This window comes from Ixodes scapularis, unplaced genomic scaffold (genome assembly GCF_016920785.2).
Source record: "Ixodes scapularis isolate PalLabHiFi unplaced genomic scaffold, ASM1692078v2 PGA_scaffold10__122_contigs__length_95168666, whole genome shotgun sequence".
NCBI lineage: Eukaryota > Metazoa > Arthropoda > Arachnida > Ixodida > Ixodidae > Ixodes > Ixodes scapularis.
Genome location: NW_024609836.1, coordinates 69869640 through 69894135, shown reverse-complemented (window position 1 = coordinate 69894135; position 24496 = coordinate 69869640). Strand labels below are relative to the sequence as shown.

The 24496-nt window shown below is 47.2% G+C and overlaps 3 protein-coding genes across 9 annotated transcripts in view; 2 read left to right on the top strand and 1 right to left on the bottom strand.

Moving 5' to 3' along the window:
* LOC8036527 (protein Daple) overlaps positions 1–3257 on the top strand; it is a 48740-nt gene extending 45483 nt beyond the window's left edge. For both annotated transcript variants that reach the window (XM_029974080.3, XM_029974079.3), the window contains exon 30: positions 22–3257. In XM_029974080.3, coding sequence (XP_029829940.2) covers positions 22–369 — 348 coding nt within the window. In that variant the 3' untranslated portion in view covers positions 370–3257. The remainder of the gene's footprint in view (positions 1–21) is intronic.
* A 1426-nt stretch (positions 3258–4683) lies between these two features.
* LOC8036518 lies at positions 4684–19017 on the top strand. Of its 6 annotated transcripts, none has more exons than XM_029974083.3 (8): positions 4684–5151; positions 6451–6582; positions 6702–6788; positions 8848–8982; positions 9066–9230; positions 9319–9468; positions 9563–9670; positions 18163–19017. In XM_029974083.3, the coding sequence occupies exons 1-8, from the start codon at positions 4990–4992 to the stop codon at positions 18640–18642; spliced, it is 1419 nt and encodes a 472-aa protein (XP_029829943.2). In that variant the 5' UTR covers positions 4684–4989; the 3' UTR covers positions 18643–19017. The 6 variants fall into 6 exon arrangements, with proteins under 6 accessions (XP_029829943.2, XP_029829947.2, XP_029829945.2 ...); XM_029974087.3 differs by having other exon boundaries at positions 4752–5151; positions 9066–9221; XM_029974085.4 differs by having other exon boundaries at positions 4807–5151; positions 9316–9468; positions 18166–19017.
* A 1058-nt stretch (positions 19018–20075) lies between these two features.
* On the bottom strand, positions 20076–24116 carry LOC8036519. Its single transcript, XM_040207224.1, has 3 exons — positions 24064–24116; positions 21631–21724; positions 20076–20843 (listed from the first exon to the last, which is right to left on the bottom strand). The coding sequence occupies exons 1-3, from the start codon at positions 24070–24072 to the stop codon at positions 20296–20298; spliced, it is 651 nt and encodes a 216-aa protein (XP_040063158.1). The 5' UTR covers positions 24073–24116; the 3' UTR covers positions 20076–20295.
* Between the last annotated feature and the right edge of the window lie 380 nt (positions 24117–24496).

The window sequence follows — 24496 nt, the reverse complement described above, 5'->3', positions numbered from 1 at the left end:
TGCCTCATCTTGCTGTCGCAGCAGCGGCAGAGCCCGCCTCCGCGGCCCCACGTGACGGTGGAGAACCACACGACTGTGAACCTGGTGACGCACCTCAACACCACCGAGCCCGCCGTGCCCTCCTCGTCCGGCTTCTCGCGCAGTCCCGCCGCCCGGCACTCCATGTACTCCCGCCTCCGCACGGGGGTGGCCAACTCCCCAGGGCTGAGGGCGCCCCTGCGTCTGTGCGCATCGCAAGAGAAACTGCTGCTTGACGACTGTGCGACGGACGCGGAGCCTCCGCCGGGCGCCGCGGAGCCCGCCGCACCGCAGGCGGGCGGGAGAGAGAAGCGCGCCAACGCGGTGTGGTACGAGTACGGTTGCGTCTGAGTCCCGTCTGCTAAGTTCGCGCTGCGGTGCTTGGAGCACGTCCTCGTCAGCGGTTCCTCGACTTCGTTATAGGAGCGGTCTCGACAACGGTGGAGCGGCGGGCGTGAACGGAACGAATGCCCGTTCTGCTGTCGGTCGCTCTGCTGCCGCACGGTCGACAGAAACTGAAGCAGACGCGAGACGGGACGCCATGACAACGGTGACCCTCTCGCATTTGCAAGTCTTTTTCGCTGGCCTTTCCACAACCGACTTCGCGATGTCTGACGGCACGACGCGCCAGTTCTTGTGACGTAATTTGCCGCTTCGGGACCGCCATTGACGAGCTGGAGGTTTACGTCGCCGAACATGCCGGTCGAAGGCTCGTTCCGGGCACCGTGGTTAGCGAAGAAGGGTCGGTTTGCATTTCTGCTTCTGGATGGGTGGGGGACGGGGAAGGGGGGCCTTGCCTTATTTATTGCCCAGCGCATCCTTTCGCAGGATGCGGCGGCTCTGACATGTTGTGATATTTTTTGCTTTTCTTTCTCGTCTATGTGTGCCTTTCTTTTTTTTTTAGATGCGTTTCTTAGGCAGCTTGGGAATGGTTTCGTTTTGGCATCGAATCCCAGAGTTTGGAGAGGCCATTTAGGGCGTCCCGTTCGTTGCAGAAACGTCGCGCTCGGTCTTTCCTGCCTCAATCTTTTGGTGCAGCGAGATTGGGAAGGGAGACTGCACGTGGGTAGGCGTCTCACTGCGGTTCCCGTGCCAGGCGGTTGGGGGCTTTGGTGGTTGGCTCAGTTCACGACGCGGGACGAAGCTTTCGGGCTCTTTGCTGGCTGGTGACGCATCGTTTTCTTGGGCCCTAGGTTGAAGTAGAACATCAAAGATCTTTGTGTGTAGCACTGTTTTTTTTTTCTTTTTATTGCTCACGTGTGTGTTTTGTTTTTCTGTTGCGAATGCGCGCTATGCAATGCTTATTGGTGCTAGATCTAGAATTCGATTGTTGTTACGTGGTGAGCATGCTTTTCCATCAAGCTGGAGGCAATATTTTTAGCTTCTTTTCTTTTCTTGCTTTGGAAGGGCCTCACCAGCTTGACATGCCTTCTGTGCGGTAAGGCAGCTTTACTTTTCACAGGGTGTGTTCCAGAAATTCTATTTGTCCATTTTGTTTTTAGAGGCACAGTGCGTTTGCACATGCCCTTGGAAAGTGAGGTTGACTCTTACCTTCCATTATACGGTCACACTCACGAAACGACTTGCTGTAGCAGTGTGAAGCAGGACATTGTCACGTGCGCACATGTCGGCATGCAGGTGTTGATGTAACCGAAGCACGGTTTGTTTCAAGCACATTGATTTCACGTACGGTCACAGACAAAAAGAAGCTGTAGTGTGCCAACGCGTCTTCCCTGCTTGTTGGTATGGAGTGGTTTTGTTTCATTTTCATTTATTGTGGTTAGGAAGCACCGACATTTGTCTGAGGGACCTCCTACATGCTTTCTCTAAACCCATTCACATGTGCATGCCACCTCTAAATTCTGCTAAGATGTCCAACTAAGTGCAGTTGTGTGTTCGACGTTTCTTTGTCCGCAACTGCACGGCTCAAACTGCGCTCTACCACCAGAGCGCAGGCTTGATCTTGGTGATGACAAAACTGGTGTCTGTCAGCCTAGAGGACATGCTTAGGTATGCTCAAGGTGTTTTTCAGCATACCTGTGTGCAAAACTCAGTGCAACTGTCCTACAACAAATTCATGCATGGAAGGAATAAGCCTGGTGTAGGCAGCTTGAAGTGTGATTAGCGGTGTAGTTATGGAGGTGCTAGAGTTTTTCTGGCACATCCTTAACTCTAATAATACCCTTTTGAAGCCACCGTGTGTACACATCTTTAACTGTGTTGCTCGTGTGAGCTGGTCTGGCCGCCGGTTCGTGACTCCCTGTTTCTTGAACGTTCCGTGAGCTTTTGACGAAACGCAAGAACGTTGCAGCAGCCCGTAGACAAGTCGAACAATGCAAGAAAGATCAAAACCAAAATTGCGGAGCAGTGTCCCAACAAAGGGAACTGATCTAGTTCTACCGGAGTTTGTCTTTAGAGGCACACCACTGCCATTTTTTTCTCGTAGGTGTCCAACTTTTGTCGGCCTGTCCCGAAAGAAAACTGTTCTTGGTGTGCTTGCAAATGTCTGGCGGTCTGCCCTCTTTTAGCGTAGACTACTGCTTGTTATACACAGCACGTCGGCTTCTAGACGGTTGTACTTATTACCGACCCGAAGGTTGTGTTGCTTGACGTGGCGTCGCGTCGCATTGCATCGTTTGACATCCTGTCGACACAGTCTGGCTTTGTTGATGGTATTTTGAACTACTGGCGGCGGTTGTCAAAGGGAAAAGATGGTTTCGCCTTTGGTTGAGAAGCAATAAGTCCGCACATAAGATGAGACAAAAATTGAAGCAGTTTTAATATCATCAGTTCGTTTTTTTGTGTTTTTTTTTTGTCAGGCAACACGGCTTTGTTACGAGCGTGCACATCTTTACGAAAAGTTGTTGTGAATCAGCACAATCTTTCGACCAAAACTATTTTAATTATTTATGATAGCTGCATTTATGTACTGTTTTGTACGGTTTTATAAATTTTATTCTGTAAATAGATGTACAGTTTGCCGTAGGACCTGTTTTTATTGTTGCTTTTCGATGAGGCCAGAGTTTGCTACTCGAATGAAACCTGCGTCATTTCACCGGTCTTTCGTATAATTCGCTTGTTTTTGTCATTTTTTATACCCGCATAATGGGCATCGTCGTGTACATCTCATATTATTTGGCAGATGTTGCCTGTCTGAGGATTCGCTTACAGAAAAAGGCTTTATGCACTATTGTGCCTGTGAGTGGATGTGTGCAAATAAATGGCTTCCATAGTCCTCACATTCTCGTTTCTCTACGCTGAGTGCCTGGTGCAAGGTAAGCCTTGTTGCTGTATGCAAAAGCTTATCTTGAAGTGCACAGTCGTGCGAATGAGGACACCTAGATTATTGCTAAAATGAAGCACTATAATTTATTACACCACGTTTTCTAAGATGGTGGTTGCCAAACAAGAGCTTGCCGGGCACTGTTTTTGCTAGAGAACATTGCAGACAGATGAATTTTATGCCAGTTTGTCCTGGACTGGGGAGTGGCAATAAGTCAGAAAAGACAGTTTTCTTTTTTCACCAGTCAAGAGGCACGTACTCAATAAAAGACATTAGCTGGAAGTAAAACAAATAAAACTGGTGGTTCTTCAAGTAATTTCGGCTACATGTCGAAATGATGAACATGATGAGCTTGTGCCGGGGCCACTGCCGCCATCTGTCGGTTCGGTTCTTGCACCAGTCGGAGGGTGCGTGGATAGCAGACAGCAATGGCGTAGCCAGGAATGTTCTGGGGGTGAGGCTGAGGTGGCTGAGATGTTCATGACTTGGAGTGTGGAGGAGGGTGGTCAAAATTAAGGCACACATATATTAGAGGGTCGGCTGGATTTCTGGTGTGGCTGAAGCCTTACAAGCCTCCCCACTAGCTACGCCACTGGCAGATCGACGTTGAGGTAGGGAAATCGGTTATCTCTTTACTTTGTACTTGGGTAAGTTTGTTCTTTCAAAATTTCATGCAATGTTTCCACCACCTTCAGGCACCTCTGTGATAAATAGTAGCGCGATACATTACCAAACCAATTTGTACGGCCACTTAAAGGCAATACACAATGAAAAATACACAGCACAAAAGGACATAAAGGGAAGAGTGTATTTTACTTTATGTAAGGCGAAAACCAACTAGCCCAACTTTCTACTTTATTAAAGGCCAACACCTCGGTTTTCTGCAGGGAAGATAATCCTCTTGGCGCTCCCTTCTTTTAAGCTGCGAGGAAAGCCAAGTTGGGGCAAGGTAAAAAATGGAGAGGATATAGGAAAGGAGGAAGTGGGCAAGAGTGGAAAGCGCGAAGTGTGCGTCGACCTTTAAAGGCTTCATACGGATTCGTGGGCACGCTGTAAAGAGACGCGCGTGCATTCTTTTTTTTTTTTTTTTTTTTTCTGTTTGTGTGTGCGATATATTGCAAAATGCCCAAGCGCTTAGTCCAATGCGTGTGGCCACTGCAGAAAAGTCTCCAAATACTTTTTTTTTTTTTTGCATGCAGGTTATTCTGGAGCTGGCTTCTTCTTCATGTTAATTTTTACTGGGAAAACAGCTGGTGCAATGACGCCAAAAAGAATTCAAAAATCGCTTGGTAAACTGTTGAGCGACCAGAAGTTTAACATTTCTGGTGTAGGTAGCGTACTTATTCTACCCAACTCAGAGCCGTTTGCTATCACTGATCTCTATCCAGACCAGTTCAGTGGCTCTACGACTCTACCGGCTCCGACTCTGCCGACTCCAGTGAACTCCACCAACTCCACAGCTTGCGCTTGCCCGCTTGCCGGAGTCCGGAGGTGTGTGGTTGTCCCTGTTTGTCTTGGTCGTCGCCGCCGGGCTGGCCGGGCACCCGGGCTCGCTCGCTTTCATTTCTTGACTCGTCTTTTTGGCCTATTCTTCAGCTCAAAATCGCCTGACCGAGAGTTCCAGCGAGGCTGGTGACGCGGTGCGTCCGACTTTGGTTCATCGAGTCAACTTTCACGCTCCCTTCAAAATGGTATGCTGCAGCGCCGTGGGATGTTTCAACACCAGCAAAAAGGGGTTTGCGCTCTATCGCTTTCCCACGGGAGAACAAAACCGCGAGAGACGACGCATCTGGGTAGCGAACGTCGGGCGTGACAAGTGGACGCCAAACGCCAACTCTCGTCTCTGCGAGGTAGGCACTCGGAAATCGGCTGCTTCCGCCGTGTTCCACACTGCGTTTGAAAAATGAGCGCGCGCCTTTCGAAATTGCGTGTTTGTTTGTTTTTCGCCTGTGCTTGCCTTGTGCATACCACATAGAGTAGATCATGGTGCATACACGCGCGCTTTGTCTGCACTCGCGTTTGTTAGCGTTACAACAGCGCTTTACCACAATCCGTCTACCTTTTTCTTCGCGCAAACGGGATCGACTGCTTCTATCCTCCAACCTGTCAAAGACCCAGTTTAGACGGCCATCTACACAAAGCGACTGCTCCTTTGTTGAGAGGAAGCCACGAAGCAACCATCATGTCAGTACCAAATTCGAGGCAAAGTAGTCATTTCGGAGTTCTGTCAGTGGAGCGGTCTGTGGGTGGTAATGTGGAGCTGTTTGGTGGTTTCATACCAGTCCTGCTTAAAACACTATGGTCACTGGCAGGGTCAAGAAGCACTGGGTGTCTCTTTCAGATGCTCAGCCTCTAGCATACACTCCATGCCTTTCGTCGTGCTTTGGCTGTGCATACGCGCTTCATGCTTACAAGTTGTCGTAGCGTTATCGAAGGTATTAAGTTTGCGCTGGAGGTGGGACAACTGAAAGGCCTCCCTGCGATTCTTGTGCTGTCACAGATTATAAAGACAGCATTGAGATCGGTGCCCGAACCTGCCAGTGATTCCACGCTCTCGTTCATCGTAACTTGGCGAACGGCGACAGCTTCACGGAAGTGTACTTAGGCGATGCTGTCACGTGCCTCGCTCTTACATTGTTCTTGGCTAGCCGGGGTCATGGTGCCTGAAGCGCTTCTTCCACTGGTGTGTTTGCTGTGTCCTCGTTTGCGGCCTCTCAATTTCCGCCTGGTGATATAGAAGTATTGTGCTGTTTTCTGCCACAGCAGTGGAGGCGAATGTGGCAGACATCTTTTCTGCCATGACTCGCTGTCGACTCGATGGTTCACGGAAGTCTGTGCGGCAGTGAGTTTAGTTGTCACGACAACAGCGACACTTGCATTCGCTCGACTTTTTTCCCAGAACTTCTGCACCCGACCATTGGGGCTGCGACACCTGACAGCACGACACGCTGGCTCTCGTGACGTAATTTGTTGCCGCTTCGGGACCCTTCTTGAAGCATGGGTGCACAAAAGGCTACACACTCCAGTCGAAGAAGCATTCCGTGCATCGTACGGAGGCCCATGGCATCTACTGTTTGCCAAGTGATGCAGGAACACAACGTGGTTGCTGGATACAAGACAACCACAAAAATTGTTTTATTCTCGTGCAGGTTCATTTTGACAAACACCAGTACGAGATTGGTAGGCAGGACGGATGGAAGAAGTTGAAATTGACTGCCGTTCCCACATTATTCTCACGCTTGGTGAAGGAAACGCCGCGAAAGCTTCGGAAAACTGGACGGGTGAGGTCCCGAGCTTTTAGGCCGGTTAAAGTTTCATCTCCCTGACTTTTTTTACTAGTCGTTATTTTGTACAGTTTATAGCATTATTTTACTCCCTAATTTGTTTCCTTCCATTGCAGGTTGTGTCACGTGCCAGCCGACCTTGTACCAAAGACGCCTGCTTGCCGATTCCCTCGACACCTAATTGCCTTTCAGCGGAAACTCTGGTAAATGACGTTGTAAGCAGGGCTGGACATCGAATAACGATTTGAACCTGATTGTTTTGCATTTTTTAACTGTTCTAGTGTATTGCTTGGTTTCATCGCATCAAGAGCGTAATGCTTAGAACGAAGGGCAAGAGTTTCAATATTGTTTCAGATGTCTTTGATGCATGACCGGGGTTTATGGCTTTTAGTGCCTTCCTTTATGCCTAAAAGAGACCTAAATAGCAAAGGAAATCTAATACATTCGGATTGTAACCCAGTACAGATATGCAATGAAATAGCTGCAGCAGTGTCGCGCCTAATCCTGATCCTGGCCCACTGCTTGGGCCTGTCACAAAATGCAACCCCCCCACCCAAAACAAAAAGAAACAACAACAAAACAATGCTAAAATTAGCATGCAAGTTGGACAGAGCAACGGATAGGGCATATGTGCCAGTCCTTGTCTAAAAAGTGTATTAGTTATTTGCAAAGTCAATCTATCAGTTGTCCTGTTCTGGTGGTACCGAGTGCAGTCAGAAGCAGCTGATCGTTTTTTAAATATTGTGAAGAGAATCATTCCATAAGTGGTGACAGGTTAAGAGTTCAGAGGAAACTTCTCCCATTTCTTTCCACTTTAGCATAGCAAACGCCAAAGTGGAAAGGGGTGGGAGGCAGTGGCGTCACAAGGGGGGTGCGGGGGGGAGGGCAGGGCAGGGGAGGGGAGGGGAGGGGAGGGGAGGGGAGGGGAGGGGAGGGAAGGGAAGGGAAAGGAAGGGAAGGGAAGGGAAGGGGAGGGGAGGGGAGGGGAGGGGAGGGGAGGGGAGGGAGGGTCGCAGCGGGCCACGCGAGAGCGGAGGGGGGGGGGGGGGGGGGTTGCGGTGGGCTACCGCCCCAGGTGCCGCTGACCCTCGTGACGCCACTGGAGTGAGGAGTCTCCACTAAACCCTTAACTTGTCACCGACTGTAGACCTGTGCAAAAAGAGCTCTCTGGCCACTGCCATTTTGCGAACCGAGCGACCCCTTTCAGCCAGAAATTTCTGCCACCTGCCTGAGCTGTGGAAACCCGGTCAGTGTGACTTTCCAGCTGCATTGTGCATTCGGAGTTTGCCGGCTTTTCTTGGAAGTTTTTACTTTATTTGCCTGTTTAGGTGTGTGTTATCTTCCACTGTGTGTTATCTTCCACTGTGAGAACCAGGGAAAACCAGGTCTCGTAGCCTGCTCGGCCTTCACAGGAAACAAACAAAGAGAGCGAACGTCAGGCAGTTCTACGTTCCTGGAGGAGTATTTTGAGAGATATTCTTGTGTTCCGTGTCTTCGCGAGAAATAGCTGATAGGGTCGGGTCCGTGGTGTGGGGACGAAATACACATTCATTCATTTGCTTTGAAGCTGTGCAAAAAAGCAGCTCTCTTCTACATGTGCCCCAAAACATGCCAGATTCCGTCTGATCGTCGTAAAGTGACTATCGTCGACACTGTATATTGAATATACTGTGTTATTTGAGACCTTTCTCAAAACCTGTTCGGATAACGCGGCACCATGGGGTATGTACAGCACTATATGTGTTCGATTTATGAAACTCGTTGAATTTCATGTTGTGGGCAGGGAATATCCATGCAGTTTGGATATCCTGTATGGTCAAATATTTTCGACGGTTAAGACCTTTGTAGGTTGACACGGCTGAGTGTATGGTGCCGTAAAATGATCAACATAAAATTAAACAATCATTCCAGTTGCATGTGTTCTGTCGCACAGAGACTCACCAAAACAGCTTTCATTTCTTTGTTTTTGTTCCCAAAAATAGTACAATGCATGCTTAAAAACCCCGAGAAATTATCTTTGCCATAGAACACAAAAGGAAATATAGAATATGGCAATTTAGCCTCCACCAGCGTCCGGGAGTGCGCCTACGCAGGCTGCCACAGCCCACTGACGAGAAACTCCACAGCCCAGCACAGTCGGGCAACATTGACATACCCTCTCAAAAACCAGGGACGCGCTCTGTAAATCCCTTCGTTCGAGACTGCCCTCGTTCGAGACTGTCGCTTGAAAGGTATAGCTAACGCACAGCTTTTACATTTCAGCAGTGCCATAATAGCACTGTTCCAGAGAATCTGAACGCCGAGAGCTTTCCCCAAACCGACAATCCGTTCAAGCAAGAAGTGTCGACATGGTCCCAGAAAGAGTCATCCACAGAGAGCCACGAAGCACAAACTCCGGTGAGTGCAGTGGGGGTTGCCGATCGTTGGCAATGCCCTCTCCATACAGGCATCTGCAGCATAAGATGACACCTCCGTTGTAGGAGCCCTTCGCTACAGAGTTGGAGACTAAGCACCAAGATCACCTGTACAGCACGGCGCATGAGAGGCCACAGACTGTTCAGTCATACAGCCACGCTCTAATCGAAGCTCCCTGTGTGCCTGCTTCCTCGACAGCTGGCCTGGCAGTGCTCACTCCGGTAGGTGGTGTAAGTGTGACTGAATGCAGTTGACCGTGTTTCAGATGTTTTTTGAGATTACCATTTGAGCCGATATGTTTTGATTTCGTTTCAGCAGCATGCTACACCATTGAAACCTAAGTACGAAGATTGCCCGTGCAATACGCCGCTTGATGGGCCACAGACAGTTCCACCGTTCAGCCATCCTATAATCGAAGACCACTGCGTGTCTGCTGCCTCGACGGCTGGCCCGGTAGCAGACACTCCGGTAGGTGGTGCGGGCGCAACCGAAACCCAACTGACCGTGTTTAAAATGCCGGTGAGATTATAATTTAAGCCGATGAACCATTTTCACCTTTCAGCGGCACACCGTCAACTCGCAGTGGAATTCGAAAGTCGACGGCCATACCCAAACTGACAGTCCGTGTCTGCCGGGGTTGCCAACATCGTTCCAGATAGTGCAGCTCGTGGTAAGTTGAGGCTGGGGTTTCTCTGGAGGGACGTAGGTTACATATGCACACGTTAAGGTACCAACAGACCGATCTGCCCAGCCAGTTTGGTTATGCTGTTGCCACACGCCGTGGGAACTGTAGTCTTTCTGCATGTGCGACAATCCCGCTGCAAATTTGTGCGAGCAGAGCACGAGATAACACGAGCTGTCTCGTGCACTGTTGTCTGCCTCCCGTGGACCACAGTTATGGTGGCACCATGCGTGTGTGGAAAGCTTGGTGAGGTCGGTCTTTGAACCAATGAAGTTAGTACGGCCACCGTTGGTGTGGAAAGGCTCCTCCATTGGTCAGGTTGGGCAAAGCACCCGAGTCGGAAAGAGGCCGAGAAGAAAATGTGTAAGGAAAGGTTGCAGCTTTAGCTACATATTGCTCTCGAAAACAAGGAACTGGGAAGCAACATTAGTTTGACAGTTTACGCCAGGGGTGGCCAAACTGCGGCTCACGCATGCGGCTCTTCCCGGGTCCAAGTGCAACTCTTAGGCGGGCACACCTGCCCCCCTCTGGCTAAATCATAGGAAAAATATATACAATAAAATATAGCTTGCAATCTGGCGGCCTTTTGCGCCACATTGCTCACCTTGGAGCAACCGCTTTATGAGTGGAATTCACAATAGCCATCAACTAACATAAATAATATTTTTAATGCCACTTTTTTTGTGTGTGTGTTTCATCCATTAAAATGGTTTTATTTTGTGGCACTTTTAAAATGTCCATATGGCCACCCTTAGTTTATGCCATGCAGGGTGGAGAATGACAATCAAGATGATTTAGATCGTGACTTAAATCATGATTTGTATCGCAATTTAAATTACCCCAGTTTTACAGTGATGATTTCAATCAAACCATTCCTTCACAAATATATTTTTGTACTTGCAGGTTGTGTTTTATTTGATGCTTTCTGTGTGCATTTGCTGTTGTTTTGTGGATTGTGGCAGACTGAACACGAGCAAATTGTGCTCTTCTGAGCAAATTGGAACGTTAACCTTTCTTTCTGCCTTCCACGTTGTTTGTCAGTTGGGGGTGTGTTTTTTCAAGCAGATCATAACACAACAGAAGAAAAATTAACAGACATAATGGCATATTGCAAGCAAATCAAAACATAAAAAATGCCAATCAAGCTGAAATAAGAATAATGGCGCTAGGTTTTGGCCCCAGACGGGAAGAAAAAGAAAATGGAGACAGTTGTGTATTGAGATGAAGTGGGTGTGTTGACCCCTTTGCCTTTTCCTCTTATCTCAGGGTTTTATAAGCAAGCTATTAAAACGCTTTTACTAACTAAAAAAAGAAAAAGAGCTGCTTATTTACATTAAGAATATTTTGTTAATTAAAGTGTGATTTAAATGCGCAGTAATTCTTTCATCTGCATTGTTTTTAATAATCTAAGGGATTGGTAGATCAATCTGCAGTGCTTAAAAAATGTTCAGTGATAAATAATAGTTTTTTTTTGCTAGCTGAAGTGATTTAAATAAAATTAATCTGATTTATATTAAATAAACCTAATCTAATACTTTTAGCGTTTTTTTTTTTTTTTTTGGAAGGGGGGGGGGGGTTGTTTGGGTCATAGAGTTATTATAATGTACGCTAGAGGTTCAGCTGGCGCTAGTGTCTATGCGACTTCCGTGACGCAAATTGAAGCAGACAGCAACCAGTCTACTTTCCCAGTCTTCCTGTGTATTCCTATGGGAAAGCGCGCGTGCATTTTGTCTCTTCGCCGGAAAATAACACGGAACACTTTGGTTATTTGGGTCGTACCGAATAGTATGTACCTTGATTAACACTGTAAAAGTGTAATTGCTTTATTTAGCGCATTTTTTTTTCATCAGTGACCGATGTTTAACTTCGCTAAATTTCAGTCCCAAACGTGTGTTCCGCAGCAGGTGTGTAGAAACAAGCGACGATTCGAAGCAAAATTACAATTGAAAGGAATGTAAAGTGTGTTCAAGGCTCGCCAGCAATCCGGTGACGCTTATATATTGATAATATGCCAGTTCTGTCACTATATAAAAATGACCCCGTCGTGCATGAGCGGATAAAAACATTCAAAACGTAGAGAATAAAGTCCGTGGGCTATAAAAGTTGTCTCTTTGTATTGTTTTCTCTGCCGGGCAGCTTTTATCGGGCGCTTGTTCTCAAAGATTTCGAGCGTGCGAGTGATATTTTGAACGTAGAACAAGCAGCTACGCTCAGAGCAGAAAGAATGAAACGGTACTTACTTATTTAAAATAGGAATAGATTACGTGGCCTTCAATTAATTTTGATCGTATATGCACGTGTAGTTACTGATCCGGTGTTACTGCGTAGTTCTTGCCGTCTTTCTTAATTTCCAGATGTTCTTCGTCCACGCTGAAAAGCGCCGACGTCGTGTTCGCGCTAACAGTGTCCGACAGTGCACATAAATACACGTACGAAGCTGTTTTAGCACCGTTTTTAATGCGATGAATTTGAAAGAAAAACACCGTAACTGACCAATTATTTCGTCGGCCTGACTGTGAAGAGAGAGAGGTAGGTGTTTATTAAACAATGATGTCAACCAGCGCCTGGTGCTGGTTTGCTACATTGTGAAATGAACGGAAGCGAAAATCATAAAGATAGAAGAGGGAAAGGTAAACAGAAGAATATAGAAGAGAGAAAGGTAAACAGAAAAAGATAGAGGGAGAAAACACACAAAACCAAAGTATTAAAAACTAAAAAAAGAAGAAAAAAAACTAACGAAAATGTTTCACTGGAAATTGTCATCGGCCATTGCTGTTCATCTACTCCCCTACAGTTTCTTCTGTAAGCAAGTAGCTGCTAGAAATTTCAGCAGAGCTTTCGTAGCTTTATACCCCTCAGCAGCAGAGATCCATGGACCAAGCAGAGTACGAATGCTTACGTCTTGTTCATTTTGTAGCCTCAGGTCTGTCTTCATAAGCTCTCTTTCACGGCTGTAGTCCTTGCATTCACACAATACATGTTCGATGTTATGGGTGACTCCGCACGAAGCACAATCAGAAGACTCAGCTCTGCCGATTTTATAAAGATGGCTGTTGGTGTATGCCACATTCAGTCTCAAGCGATGTAGGACCGTCTCGGCTGCCCTTGGTAGTCCCCGAGGTGCCCGAAATCTAAGTTTGGGATCGATATTGTAAAGATAGGAATAATGATATTGAGGATTTCTCCAAAGGGAAGACGCTATTTCTTGGCCTATATCTCTAATTAAGTTATTTGCATCTGATTTAGAAAACGGGATTGACACAGTAATAGCGCTCTCATGAGCGTTTCGAGCGGCTCTGTCAGCGATAACATTTCCGGTTATACCAGAGTGACCAGGAATCCACTGTATAATAAACTGGTGCCCTTTGCATGAAGCTTGGCGAGTTGCTTCCAGAATATCCTGTGCGAGTTGCAAGTTCGGGCTACATTTCTTCATCGTAGAAAGGGTGAGTAGAGCAGTTTTAGAGTCCACAAAGATAGCCCAAAAACTAGGACTCTCGGCTCCCACGCGAGTAACAGCTGCTCGAATTGCTGCGAGTTCCGATGCTGTTGATGACGTAACGTGGCTCAACCTTGCTTGTATGCATGCGTCCAGAGACGGAATATAGGCTCCCAGGGTCGATGATGATGACATTGTAGATCCGTCGGTGAAGACATGTCTAAATGAGGCATAAGTTCGGTTTATGTATTCCAGCACTGTCTGCGTAATCACGGGGGTGGGCATTGTTTTCTTCGAAGTGATTCCCGGAATACTTGTTCTTATTTCTAAGTGAGGGTACCTCCATGGTGGATAGCTTGGAATTACCGCAGCTTCGAAAGAAGTTGGGATGTAATCCTCCAAGAGTGCGATAACTTGTGCAAAGCCAGATGATGGTCTCTCTGTTACCATATTTGTGAGGTGATCGCTTATATGTACGAGATTTGTGACGAAGATGGGCTCTTAACGTTTCTTGCGTTCTTAAAACGGCCGGTGAAACCGCTTGTGCTTCCGCAAGAGATCCCAAATTAGAAGTGCCTTTAGGAAGCCCTAAACATGTGCGGAGAGCTTGTGCTTGAATACTCTCGAGTTCTTTTAGAAGAGTACGTGAGATGTTATGCATAGCAGGCAGGCTGTAGCGCAGAAGTCCAAGAAATAAGGCATTATAAAGGGCAAGGAGTGCGGAGACAGAGCATCCCCATTTGGTTCCACTAATCATCCTGATTATATTGATGAAAGAGGAGAGCTTTTTTTTAAGGCGTTTTACATGGGGGCTCCAGGTCAGCTGCCTATCGAGAGTGACACCCAGGAAGGTATGTTGCGTGACATATGGAATTTCCTTTCCGTCTATTTCAATTGGGTATTTGTCCGTGTGTTTTTTTGTGAATGCCATCGCTGCTGACTTTTCCGGCGATATGTGCAGACCTCGGAGGTGTAGGCACCGTGCGGTAATGTTAATGGCTTTTTGTAGTCTTGCTTTGTTGATATACAGAGATCTACTGCAAGTCCAGAAGCAGATATCATCCGCGTATATAGACACGTGAACGGTTTTTGGGAGAATTTTCAGGAGACCTATGAGAGAAATGCTAAAAAGCATCGGGCTGAGGACGCCTCCTTGTGGTACTCCCCTAGTAATATGATGAAGACCGGTGTTGCCGTCCCGTGTCGATATGTAGACTTCTCTTTCTTTTAGATAATTGGCTATCCATTTGTATACACGTCCTCCAAATCCAATGGCCTTCATATCTTGAAGAATAGCGTTGTGTTCTACGCAATCAAAAGCCGACTTTATGTCCACAAATACAGCTGTTGTTTTTTTATTTACTACCTTCATTTGTTCAATACTAGTTACTAAGTCAATAACGTTGTCAATGCTGCTTCTTCCGCGTCGAAATCCATTCATGGACGAAGGATATAGATCTCTATTTTCTAGATCCCATTCCATACGGGTAAGCAGCATTCGCTCCATTACTTTGCCTATGCAACTTGTTAATGCTATTGGACGGTAAGAGTTAATGTCTAAAGGAGATTTTCCAGGTTTTAAGATTGGTAGAACCCGAGCAATTTTCCATTCCTTCGGTACAGAACCCGTTTCCCACGAGGAGTTAAAAATGTGTAGCAGTGCGGTCCTCGCCCCCTCCCCCAAATGGCGTAAGGCTGAATACCGTACACCATCCGTGCCTGGGGATGACCTAACGTTAGACATCTCGAGCGCCATATCAAGTTCCTTTAAGGTAAAACATGCATTGATTGCCTTGCATACACTTACGGATACATGTCCCTCCTGCGCACTGACTTTGTCGTGGGGCCTTGAAGAGCTGGAAGTGATCTTGATACAGAACTCTTCAGCGACGACTGTTTCTGTTACTTGGCGACTCAGACTGATGGCGCAGAACGGGTGAATTTGCTGTGGCCTTGCACGTAGGCTTCGCATTATTTGCCATGTTCGATCGAGTGGTTTTCTCGGGTCAAGGTTGGAACTAAGTGACCTCCAGCGTCTTTTGGAAAGTTTGTCCAGGTGGCGTTGAACACGCTTTTGCGCTCGCCTAGAAGCCCGAACATCCTCAACATTCTTAGTCTTCCTTGCCCGGCGTTCTGCTCGTCGACGAATGGCCCGAAGACGCTCATATTCACCATCGACTGCAGTATGAGGTTTTGTCATGTTGACATTTTTTGTCGCCTGAGAAGTTGAAGAGGTTACAGCCTCTGCAAGACCTTTTGGCTCGGCTACCGCGATACATGCGGATTCCATTTTGGTTTTAAAGAGATCCCAGTCAGTATAACACATTGTGGTACGTCGCTTCGTGCAGTGCATTCCTTGAATCGTAGTGTATGTAGGAACATGATCGCTACCGTGTGTTTCAATATCAGCAAACCACGTTGTTTCCCCAGAGAGGGTTGAAGATGCGAACGAAACATCTAAAGGACTACTCATAGATGCCCCTCTAAAATACGTCGGACTTCCGTCATTGAGTACTACAAGATCATGTTTTAGAGTGAGGTCAAATAATGCGTGTCCTCGAGTGTTATTCTTTTTACTTCCCCATGATGCGTGGTGACTGTTGAAATCGCCCGTCAGAATATGAGGGGATGGGGTTTGCTGTAGAATAGTATCGAGCCTTTGAACGTCGAAGGGTGCTCGAGGCGGAATGTAGCCAGCAATAACTGTGAAGGAAACTTCTGCTTTTCTAATAGTTGCTGCGATATACTCATTTGTAGGGTGTGGCGGGATGTTATGTTGAACAAATGTCAGATCCTTCCGAACGCCGAGTAAAACTCTGCTGAGTTCATTTCCTCCGTGAGAATGATACAGTTCATATCCTGATAACCTGGTGTTGTGAGACACTCGCGACTCTGAAATCGCAATAACAAGAAATTGATATTTAAACACAAATTGACGAAAGTCCGCTAGTCGGTTTCGAAGACCTCTCGCGTTCCATTGAAGGACGGTGGCTTCACCACGAAGCTTCTCTAACGACACCATAGCTTGATAAGTGGAACTATTGCATCGATTACAGTTAGTAGTGCTTGGGATAGGGGAGACTCCCATGTGCAAAGGATACTACGGATGACATTGACGATTGTTTGAAGCTTGTCCCCAGTAATAGACGGTTGATCTTTGGCTGGTGCCTTGGATTTGTCCTGCCTGGGTTGCCTGTTTTCTTTGACTTCTACATCAGATTTCGAAGCTGAATTGGGGAGTCTGGGAAATTCGTTTTCATTCTTCAACTCCAAGGTGGATACTTGGGCGTCTCTTGGCTTCACATCTGTTTGGATTTGTCTAGCGTTTGACAGCTGTGTTGACGAGGAAGGTTGTGGATCTTGAATTCCCTCCTGTAGAAGTTGGTGAGCTCCCAGGTCTTGTTTCGTTTTTGTACCATCTGTTTTAGAGCGACCTTGGGACACTTTCTCCTTCGATGACAGTAGGGCCGCTTTTGCTGTTGTGTACCCAACTTTAGCTTCGCTCTTGTACTCATATATTTTCTTTTCCCTTTGGTACACAGGGCACAGATGCGATGTCGAGTCATGTGCTTTATCGCAATTTGTGCAGAGCAGGTCAGCCGCTTCACACTTCATACGGTCGTGTGCTCCTCCACAGCGAGTGCAGCGCACGTCGTTTGTGCAGGCGGTTTGGACATGTCCAAAACGACCGCATTTCCAGCACTGACGTGGTTTCTCTATGTACGGCTGCAACTTGAACCTTGTGTATCCCACGGTGACATATTCTGGTAGTGTGTCCGTGCTGAAGACGACTTTGACAGACTCAGATTTACCCAGTCGAGAAATGGAGATGACGGGTGCAGTTGCACGGACTGCCGATTGTAGCTCGGCTTCGGTAATGTCTGCTGGTACCTGGTAGATCACTCCGGCCGCCAATTCCCTTGGAAGTGGTTCATAAGCGATGACAGGTATTCCACCTAATGAGGTGAGTCCAAGAAGCGCTTTCGTGGCTTCAGTGTTTCTTGTGTCAATCGCCAGCACGTTGAGTCTTCGATTGGGCCTAACCAAGATGACCCCATCTGGAGCAGTCATTTCAAGTTTCTCTGTAATCTTCACCGGGTTAATTGTTGCAATCATGCTTACTGGATCTTTGGGCTTGATTATCACTGTAAGGCGGGGATGAGCCTGGGTCATGGTTTTGACTGTCTTACTGCTGCAGTCTGAGCTAGTAGATGGTTTGCGTCTTTTTCGGCCCAGGACCATTTGATATGGCTCTGAATTCATATCTTGATCATCAGAGATACTTTCGTAGTAGGATATGGTGCTTGAGGAGCTCGACATACCCGTTGACTCCTGTTCCATTTCGGTTGGCGTGGCAGCTTGGCCGGAAGGAAGGCCCTCCGCGGCCATGGTCGATGAGCGATGCGTCAAATTAGAAGATCGTATGGTTTTTTTCTGGTCCGAGCAGCGAGAAACTTGATTAAAATCAAAATATAGCGAGACGCCCACAATAGCAGTGAAAACAGAACAGACTTCTTCTTCTTCTCCTCTATTTCCACACCACCTGACTGAGAAATGCTCCAAGCTACCTAGTACGTATGAATTATTCGGGATATTTGCTCTTATGATCGAGCGCAGAGAGAAAATGCACTCACTTTTTCCCATAGAAATGCATTACCGGAAGTCAATTTTCGACTGGTTGCTGTCTGCTTCAATTTGCGTCAGCACACTAGCGCCACTTGAACCTCTAGCGTACATTATAATAACTCTATGGTTTGGATGCCAGAACAACAGTGCTATAGTTACACATTTCAGGAAATTGACCAACTGTCTACTGCTTACAGCTGCCTACGACGAGGGTAGAGTAAGTGTACTTTGGCGCCATCTATCGGGTAACTCTGGAACACTTCTGCGTACATATTACGCATGGATTGCGCTAGTGCGCTCGCTCGTCGTAAGCAGGCGCAAGCAGGCACAGTCCGGTCGGTCAAACCCAGACGCAAAGGTGTGAACCAGCCTTCTAGCGCACAGTGCCGGTTACATTGCAGCATTTATCATGCAGCAGTATGCAACGGAGCAGGAGAAGGTGGAAGACCTTAGCGAGGACGTTGCCGAGCTGAAGCGGCAAGTCCAAGCCTTGCAGAAGAAAAACAACGCCCTCACACAAGAAATGAAACGTATCGTCGAAGGTCTCGGCGCCGTGTTCACGGAGGATCAGACGCGCGCTCTCGGGAGGCATTCGAATCACGGAAACGCGTGGTCCCCGGCTACGATACAGAAAGCGCTGGAGCTGCATCTCGCGTGTGGGTCGGCCGGCTACAACCTGCTCCTCTCACAGGGACAGCCTCTGCCCTCGGAGCGTACCTTGCGACGTCACCTCCTTGGTGGTGTCAAGTTCGGCCCTGGAGTCGTCGGAGAGAAGTTGGGCCCCACGACGATCAAAGTGGCTGCTTCGAAGCCTGGTGTGGCCATGATCGACGAGGGTGCAGCCGTTGTCATTGCCCTATATGACGGCTCGCACGAATGTGCGCTGGGCCTCTGACGCGTCGCGCTCGGATTTTGTTGCCTGGTGGGCAGTGGTCGCGGTCACCAGGTACGGAAACGCCAAGCGTTCCTTGCGGACGTTATGTGAATACCAGTCGTCATTACATGGATGTTTTTCTTGCTGCTTCAGTGCTGACCATCAAGTGCTTAGGATTTTGTTGGAGCGGCCCTGTCGTTTTGTGAGAGGACATTTGAGCCTAGCTAAACACACCCACCGAACACTCCCTGGTGTGAGCACGTTTCTGGGCATTGCTTCGAACCTGGAGCCGAACTATCGCTGCCATCAATCTGGCTTAGCGAGCTAAGCCAGTGAAATCGAAGCACCCAGAGCCGTGTGGCTGCAATAAAGATATCCCAAAGTTGTATATAAGTGCGAGTGTTTTGAGACGTTCTTTTTCTCTTGTGGTGTCAACATTCGTATTCCTCACTCTTGGGTTGCTTCAAAATGTTCACATTATGGCTCGCTTTCTTCTCCTGTGTACAAGCGCTTCCTCTCCTTTCACTCGTACGTGCGCGATCACAGCGAGCGTTAGCTTTGACGAACTCTCATCTTGCTTTGAGATATTTAACGCTTTTTTTACTTTTTTTAGTGCGTTATTTTACACCAGAGATAGATCTTATTGTGGTCAGTTTAGAGTGCCTGCATGAGTGCCTTTTGCTTGGTGATAACAGGTCCGCCATTTTATTGCCCGGCCGCTTTCAGAGTTGAAAGAACGCTCGCATGCTCGCAGAAATCTCGCGTAATATTCGCGGTTGAAAAGTACCGTGCGGAATTGCATCCAGTCTCCACGCTTCTGGTCAAAATGGGATCTGCATCTGCTGGGAATGCTAGTCGGGCCTTTTTAAAACCACATTTTATTTTGCTCTTACGCAGTGAACATGCGCGAAACAAGAATTGCAACAAGCAAGTCCCCAAAATTTTTTATTTACCGGCGCCATCTTTTTTTTTTTATGGGGGGGGGGGGGGTTTAATTGTAACGTTGTCTGATAGTGACAAAACAAGAAAACTCCAGCGGCCCGTGCGGCAGGTTGCGCTACCTAACCGACAGTAATTAAACGTGAGGAAGATACATATAAAGGGGAGGGGGGGGGGGGGAGGGGGGACCCCCCGTTTCATGTTTCCGCTCGAAGATAAACACCGCAGATTGTGGTGCTTATCTTCGGGTGGAGAGAAAATAGGAATCCATGAGATATGTCGCTCCATTGATGGGACTGTACTCCGTCCACCCTTCAGCCTTGTGCCAGTTTTGTTTTACACGTACACCTCTATGCTTTGGTGATTGGTGTATCTCGTGACACTGAGGATCCTCCTCGATATTTGCACTTCATCAAAGTCTGCATACTACATCAATTTTCGAGATTTAAAACATCATTCAGAGAGAAATTCCCAAAGCGATGCCGCTCTGCAGTGTCCGTTGGAAGCGTTTACCTGGCGCATGCATGAGACCACTCAGCCCGTCTCGAACTCTGACTGGTGAGATCGGTCAATCCTTGCGGGGTTCGAGCTAAATTGCGCAAATACCCATGGCACAAAGGCCAAGGTCGCCTGAAAGCGCTCGCACGGAGACAATACAAAGAGGTGCAATTATGACGCATATTTTATTAACAATAACAGGCGGAACTCGTAAAAGGGTCGACCAGCTAAACGGGTTCAGACAGCTTTCACGGACATAATTTTCATAACCCTCTCGAAAGGAGACTGCTTGCAGGTGGCGTAGAGCGACTCGCACCCAAGTCCTGATAGACCTCCCAGAAGTCCTTTGAGCACGTACTTCGAGCCATCTCGAGCCATGACGGCACCACTCAGCGACCTCAGCATGGCGGCGAGGGTGGGATACCGTTGAACAGCGTCTTCCGTGATCTCGCACACTGCTCTAGTGCGGCATTCTTCACCATCAAGTCCCACAGCCTTGAGAAGATCTTCACCGGCGGTTGGAGGTACGGCTGCCGCCAAAGTGTTGCCGAAGGCGCGGAAACCAGACTGCACGATGGCGCTCAGTGTTGGGACGAAGGTGAGGGCGAACAGGAACAAGTAAAAGACGCCGAAGGACAGGAGCAGGGGCTTCAGGCTGCCGAAGAACACCGCGACCAGAGGACCGATGATGGCGAGGGCCAGGGGGAATGCAGCAACCGGGAAGCTTCGGGCACTGGAGACGGCAATTGTAGATTCTTCAGGGAGGATGAGATGAAAACCGTTCGCTGAAAGAAAAGAAAAAAAAAGAAATACGTTGGTTTTTATCGTTCTGAAGTCGTGGTCTTGAGGGATATACAACACATCTGAAGGACTCTTTACTTATTCCCCGAAGCAGCAGAGGAGGCGGGGATTTAGGAATACAAACATAATTGAAAGTTATTGCATAGGCTCAAAACAATATTTAGCTAGCAGCCTTATACTTAAAACGTGGAGGATAACCATAAAAATCAAAATGCTCGCAGACATAAAAAAAAACACAAAAACAGTTGTCCAGACCAGTTCTTGGCGATCACACATTACCCAGCTAGAATCTTTCATGCATATATGCATTCTACTAAAAGTAGAGATGACTCTGAAAGTCCCTTGTGAAAGTATGTATACACTTTATAAAAGTAGTATAGAAATCTACTCTGAAGGCTCGCCAGTAGAGTGCTTTAAGAAAGTACGGGAGAAGAGTAAAAGTCGAACACTTTTATAGCGATGGCATCATTACCCAGCGAGAAACTTGCATGCGACATACGCTTTCTCCTAAAATCAAAGCTATCTACCCTGAAAGCTCGCCACTGCCAAAAAAAAAAAAAAAAAATACATGCAAGTGGGAGAAAAGAAAATCGTACAGAACGGTTTCAACGATGGCGAGTAAAGTGTCGCATGAAGGTTTCTAGTTGGTACAACTAGAAACTTTCAAGCGATGCAAAAGTTTTTGGGAAAGTAGAATTTGCGAGCAAAGAAAGTACATATCTAACATCACGTTGACTGAATCTCCCACCAAAGGAAAGTAACACAACTTACATTGAGAATTGCTGCAAACCGACAGGAAGACAACCAGGGACACCACGGCAGGCTGCATGGTCGTAGATGGACGTGGACGGCGGCAGCAAAGGTTCTAGATGGCAACCCGACGAAGGAAGTGAAGTCTTCTCTTCAGCTCACCTCCTTTTATATATACGCAGCCGGGGTTGCTAAAGCATGTACACCCGGATGCGGTGCACTCGAGGTACAAAGCATGCTTTGAAGTCCAGTTCAAACTCTACAAGGTTTGGGGGGTACAAAGGGGCGTCGGGTGACCTCGACGTTACGCTAGCAACTGAGGTCGAAAGGCCGACAGATGACAATAATCCTGGAGAAGGGGAACAAACAGGACAAAGGACAAACACTAATCTCCAAACACAGCTATAGGTGACTGGTGCGAGACCGAAAAAATCCTCTTGGTCCAGATGACCTTGGTTTTTCTGCAATTAAGATGCGTCCTCCTCTCCCAACGCAAGAGGACCACAAGAGAAAGGAACTCTTGCGTAGTGTGTGACGTGTTTCTCGCTTTGCACAACACTTAGGTTGTTACCTTTGACCTCATTTTCCAAGTGCACTAACACAACTGTCTTTCACACAATTGTATAAAAAAAAAAAAGATACGAACGATGGGGTAGTTTGGACAACTCCCGTCCTTTCTGGTAACATACAAAGAAATATCTTGGATAGGAACAAAACAGTCGTAATTTTGTTCATTAATTCTTGCCTTCATCCTCAAGTCGACTGCTTCATTGTCGTCGACAAGACATTTTCACTGTTAAAAGTTTTAGCTTAAAATGTTAAAAATAAATGTCCTCGAAATAAAAATACATTTCTTAGGAATAACTTTATCAACCGCGGCGGACGTCAGGGCACGAGTGCAACGTGTGAGTGATCGAACTAATGACGCGAAAATCATTAGAGAGTTTTAGAATAGGAGGCCTCAACGTTTGGGTTCCCCTAAGAAATTGGGGGACACAAACGCAAGTAATAATCAAAAATAAATTAATAATAAACGTAAAACATACGTGCTTAGCAAGTACTTCTCGGAGAACAATTTGACATGGGTGAATCCCCTGGCCGCTTCCCCACGTTCACAAATTTTCTAGGAGGACGACAATGACGTCATAACCCGCGGTTGATTGCGCCCTTCTTTTCCAGAAGTACGGCAATCTGTGTGAGATATCGATGTATGAGTGATGTCTTGGAGGTTGTCGCGTCCCGGTTCAACGCTTCTGCGGCCTTATTTTCTGAAATCCTAATTTCGGTTCAGGCACTGGCACCACAACCCAAAGGTCGTATTTTTTTTTATTGTTTAAAACGTTGCAAACTGTACTCATATAGAGACGAAAAAAAAAAAAAAAAACCTCAACGCGAAAAAACTGTTTTTTTTTATACGCGCGCGCGCGCCTTTTTATTTTTGGCGCCCATTTCTCCCGCTTTTCACCTCCTCGCTTCTTTTGATTTGTGACGTCAAATATCACGAAATTTAGAAGCTTTGCAGGTGACATCTTTAATAACGGCAATCGTAAAACATGTCTTTTTTTTTTTTTTTTTTAACGGGATTTCGAACGCACTAAGGCACCTCTTTTTGAAATACTGAAAATCGGAGTCCGGTGTGATGTCGTGTCCTGGATTTTTAATCTTCCCTCGGAAAACATGGCGGCGCTCGACGCATGTAGCAGACGATGATCGGGGAATCGGACAAGGTGGTCTTTTTTTAGGTTTGGAGATGTTTTTTTTTTTTTTACTTCACAAATACTGATTTCTCAAGTTTCGAACTTTGAGGGTAATGTCCGGGCATTGTTTTCAATCGTTTCGGATAATAACAACAAAACAAAAAAAGATTTTGACGTGTTAGTGCCTTTTTAAGCGCGGTGCAAACCGAAGACGGCTGTCGGATCCGACATCCGATTTCGGCAAGAAAACCGGTCCGGTGAGAAGGAAACATCACGTTTCGTTCCGATGCCTTCCGAGTTTTGACGCACGCCTGCGGGAAGAGAATGGAGAGCGTGGAAAGCTTTTTGCGCGCTCGGAGGCTCGGGCGAAGTAATTCCGACAAGGTCCGGCTTGTGGATGCGTGCAAATCAAAATCAGCTCTCGACGTGCCCGCCCCACGTCCTTTTTTTGTCGTAGTCGGATATTCGGATTCGACAGCCGATTTCGGTTTGCACAGGCCTTTAAGTGGCTACGTTTGCGTTCGGGCTGATAGGCGAAGAAGGGCGTCCGGAGAGTCGCGGAGATTGTTTGTGTAGGTAATAAGGATCACAAAGCATGAAGGCGCAATCACGGTGTTGTGGAGAGACGATTTTGGTGAGCCTATTTTCCGGTGAGATTTTCTCCGGGGGAACATTTCTCTGGTAAGCTTTATGCTCGTTCGCCCGTCTAGGCTGACGGGCGCTTGAAAACGGACGGAAATGACTAAGAACACCGTACCTGGCACATTTGCTGTTAATGTGCACTGTCCGATTCGCCCTCCATGCAGCAACAATCACCTGTTCAAAACCATAAAAAAAAGAACAATTTTGCGAGGACTTTATTTTTGTGGTCACCGATGAGCTGGAAGCAGCTTTCCAGGCGTGAGTGCAATGAACTACCAAAGAGTGGTTTCGGCAGGACATGGAAAGGCTGCCACACAGGTGGCAAAGTGCACTCAGCTTCAGAGGTAGTGCGTGAAGGTAAAAAATGAAAGACATTTACAATCCCCTGTAACGCCGAATTCGAGCGCAGCTCTTGAGGAGGAGGAGGGAAGGGTACTGAGGGCAAACGGTGGAACGTCCCCTACTACTAACATGGGTGTCGATCGCAAGTCACAGAAAATGCACATCTTTGTTGAGAGCAGGGGGGCTAAGCTCGCCTCCGGCGGGAA

What these genes read in the sequence shown, in the direction of transcription:
- LOC8036518 (XM_029974081.4), top strand. Translation starts at nt 4,990, where the DNA reads ATGGTATGCTGCAGCGCCGTGGGATGTTTCAACACCAGCAAAAAGGGG. An exon ending in TGCTCACTCCGGTAGGTGGT is followed by an intron (nt 9,231 to 9,315) that starts GTAAGTGTGACT and finishes ATTTCGTTTCAG; the next exon opens with CAGCATGCTACACCATTGAA. An exon ending in GCCCGGTAGCAGACACTCCG is followed by an intron (nt 9,469 to 9,562) that starts GTAGGTGGTGCG and finishes TTCACCTTTCAG; the next exon opens with CGGCACACCGTCAACTCGCA.
- LOC8036519 (XM_040207224.1), bottom strand. An exon ending in GGTTTGCAGCAATTCTCAAT is followed by an intron (nt 20,844 to 21,630) that starts GTAAGTTGTGTT and finishes CTTTTCTTTCAG; the next exon opens with CGAACGGTTTTCATCTCATC.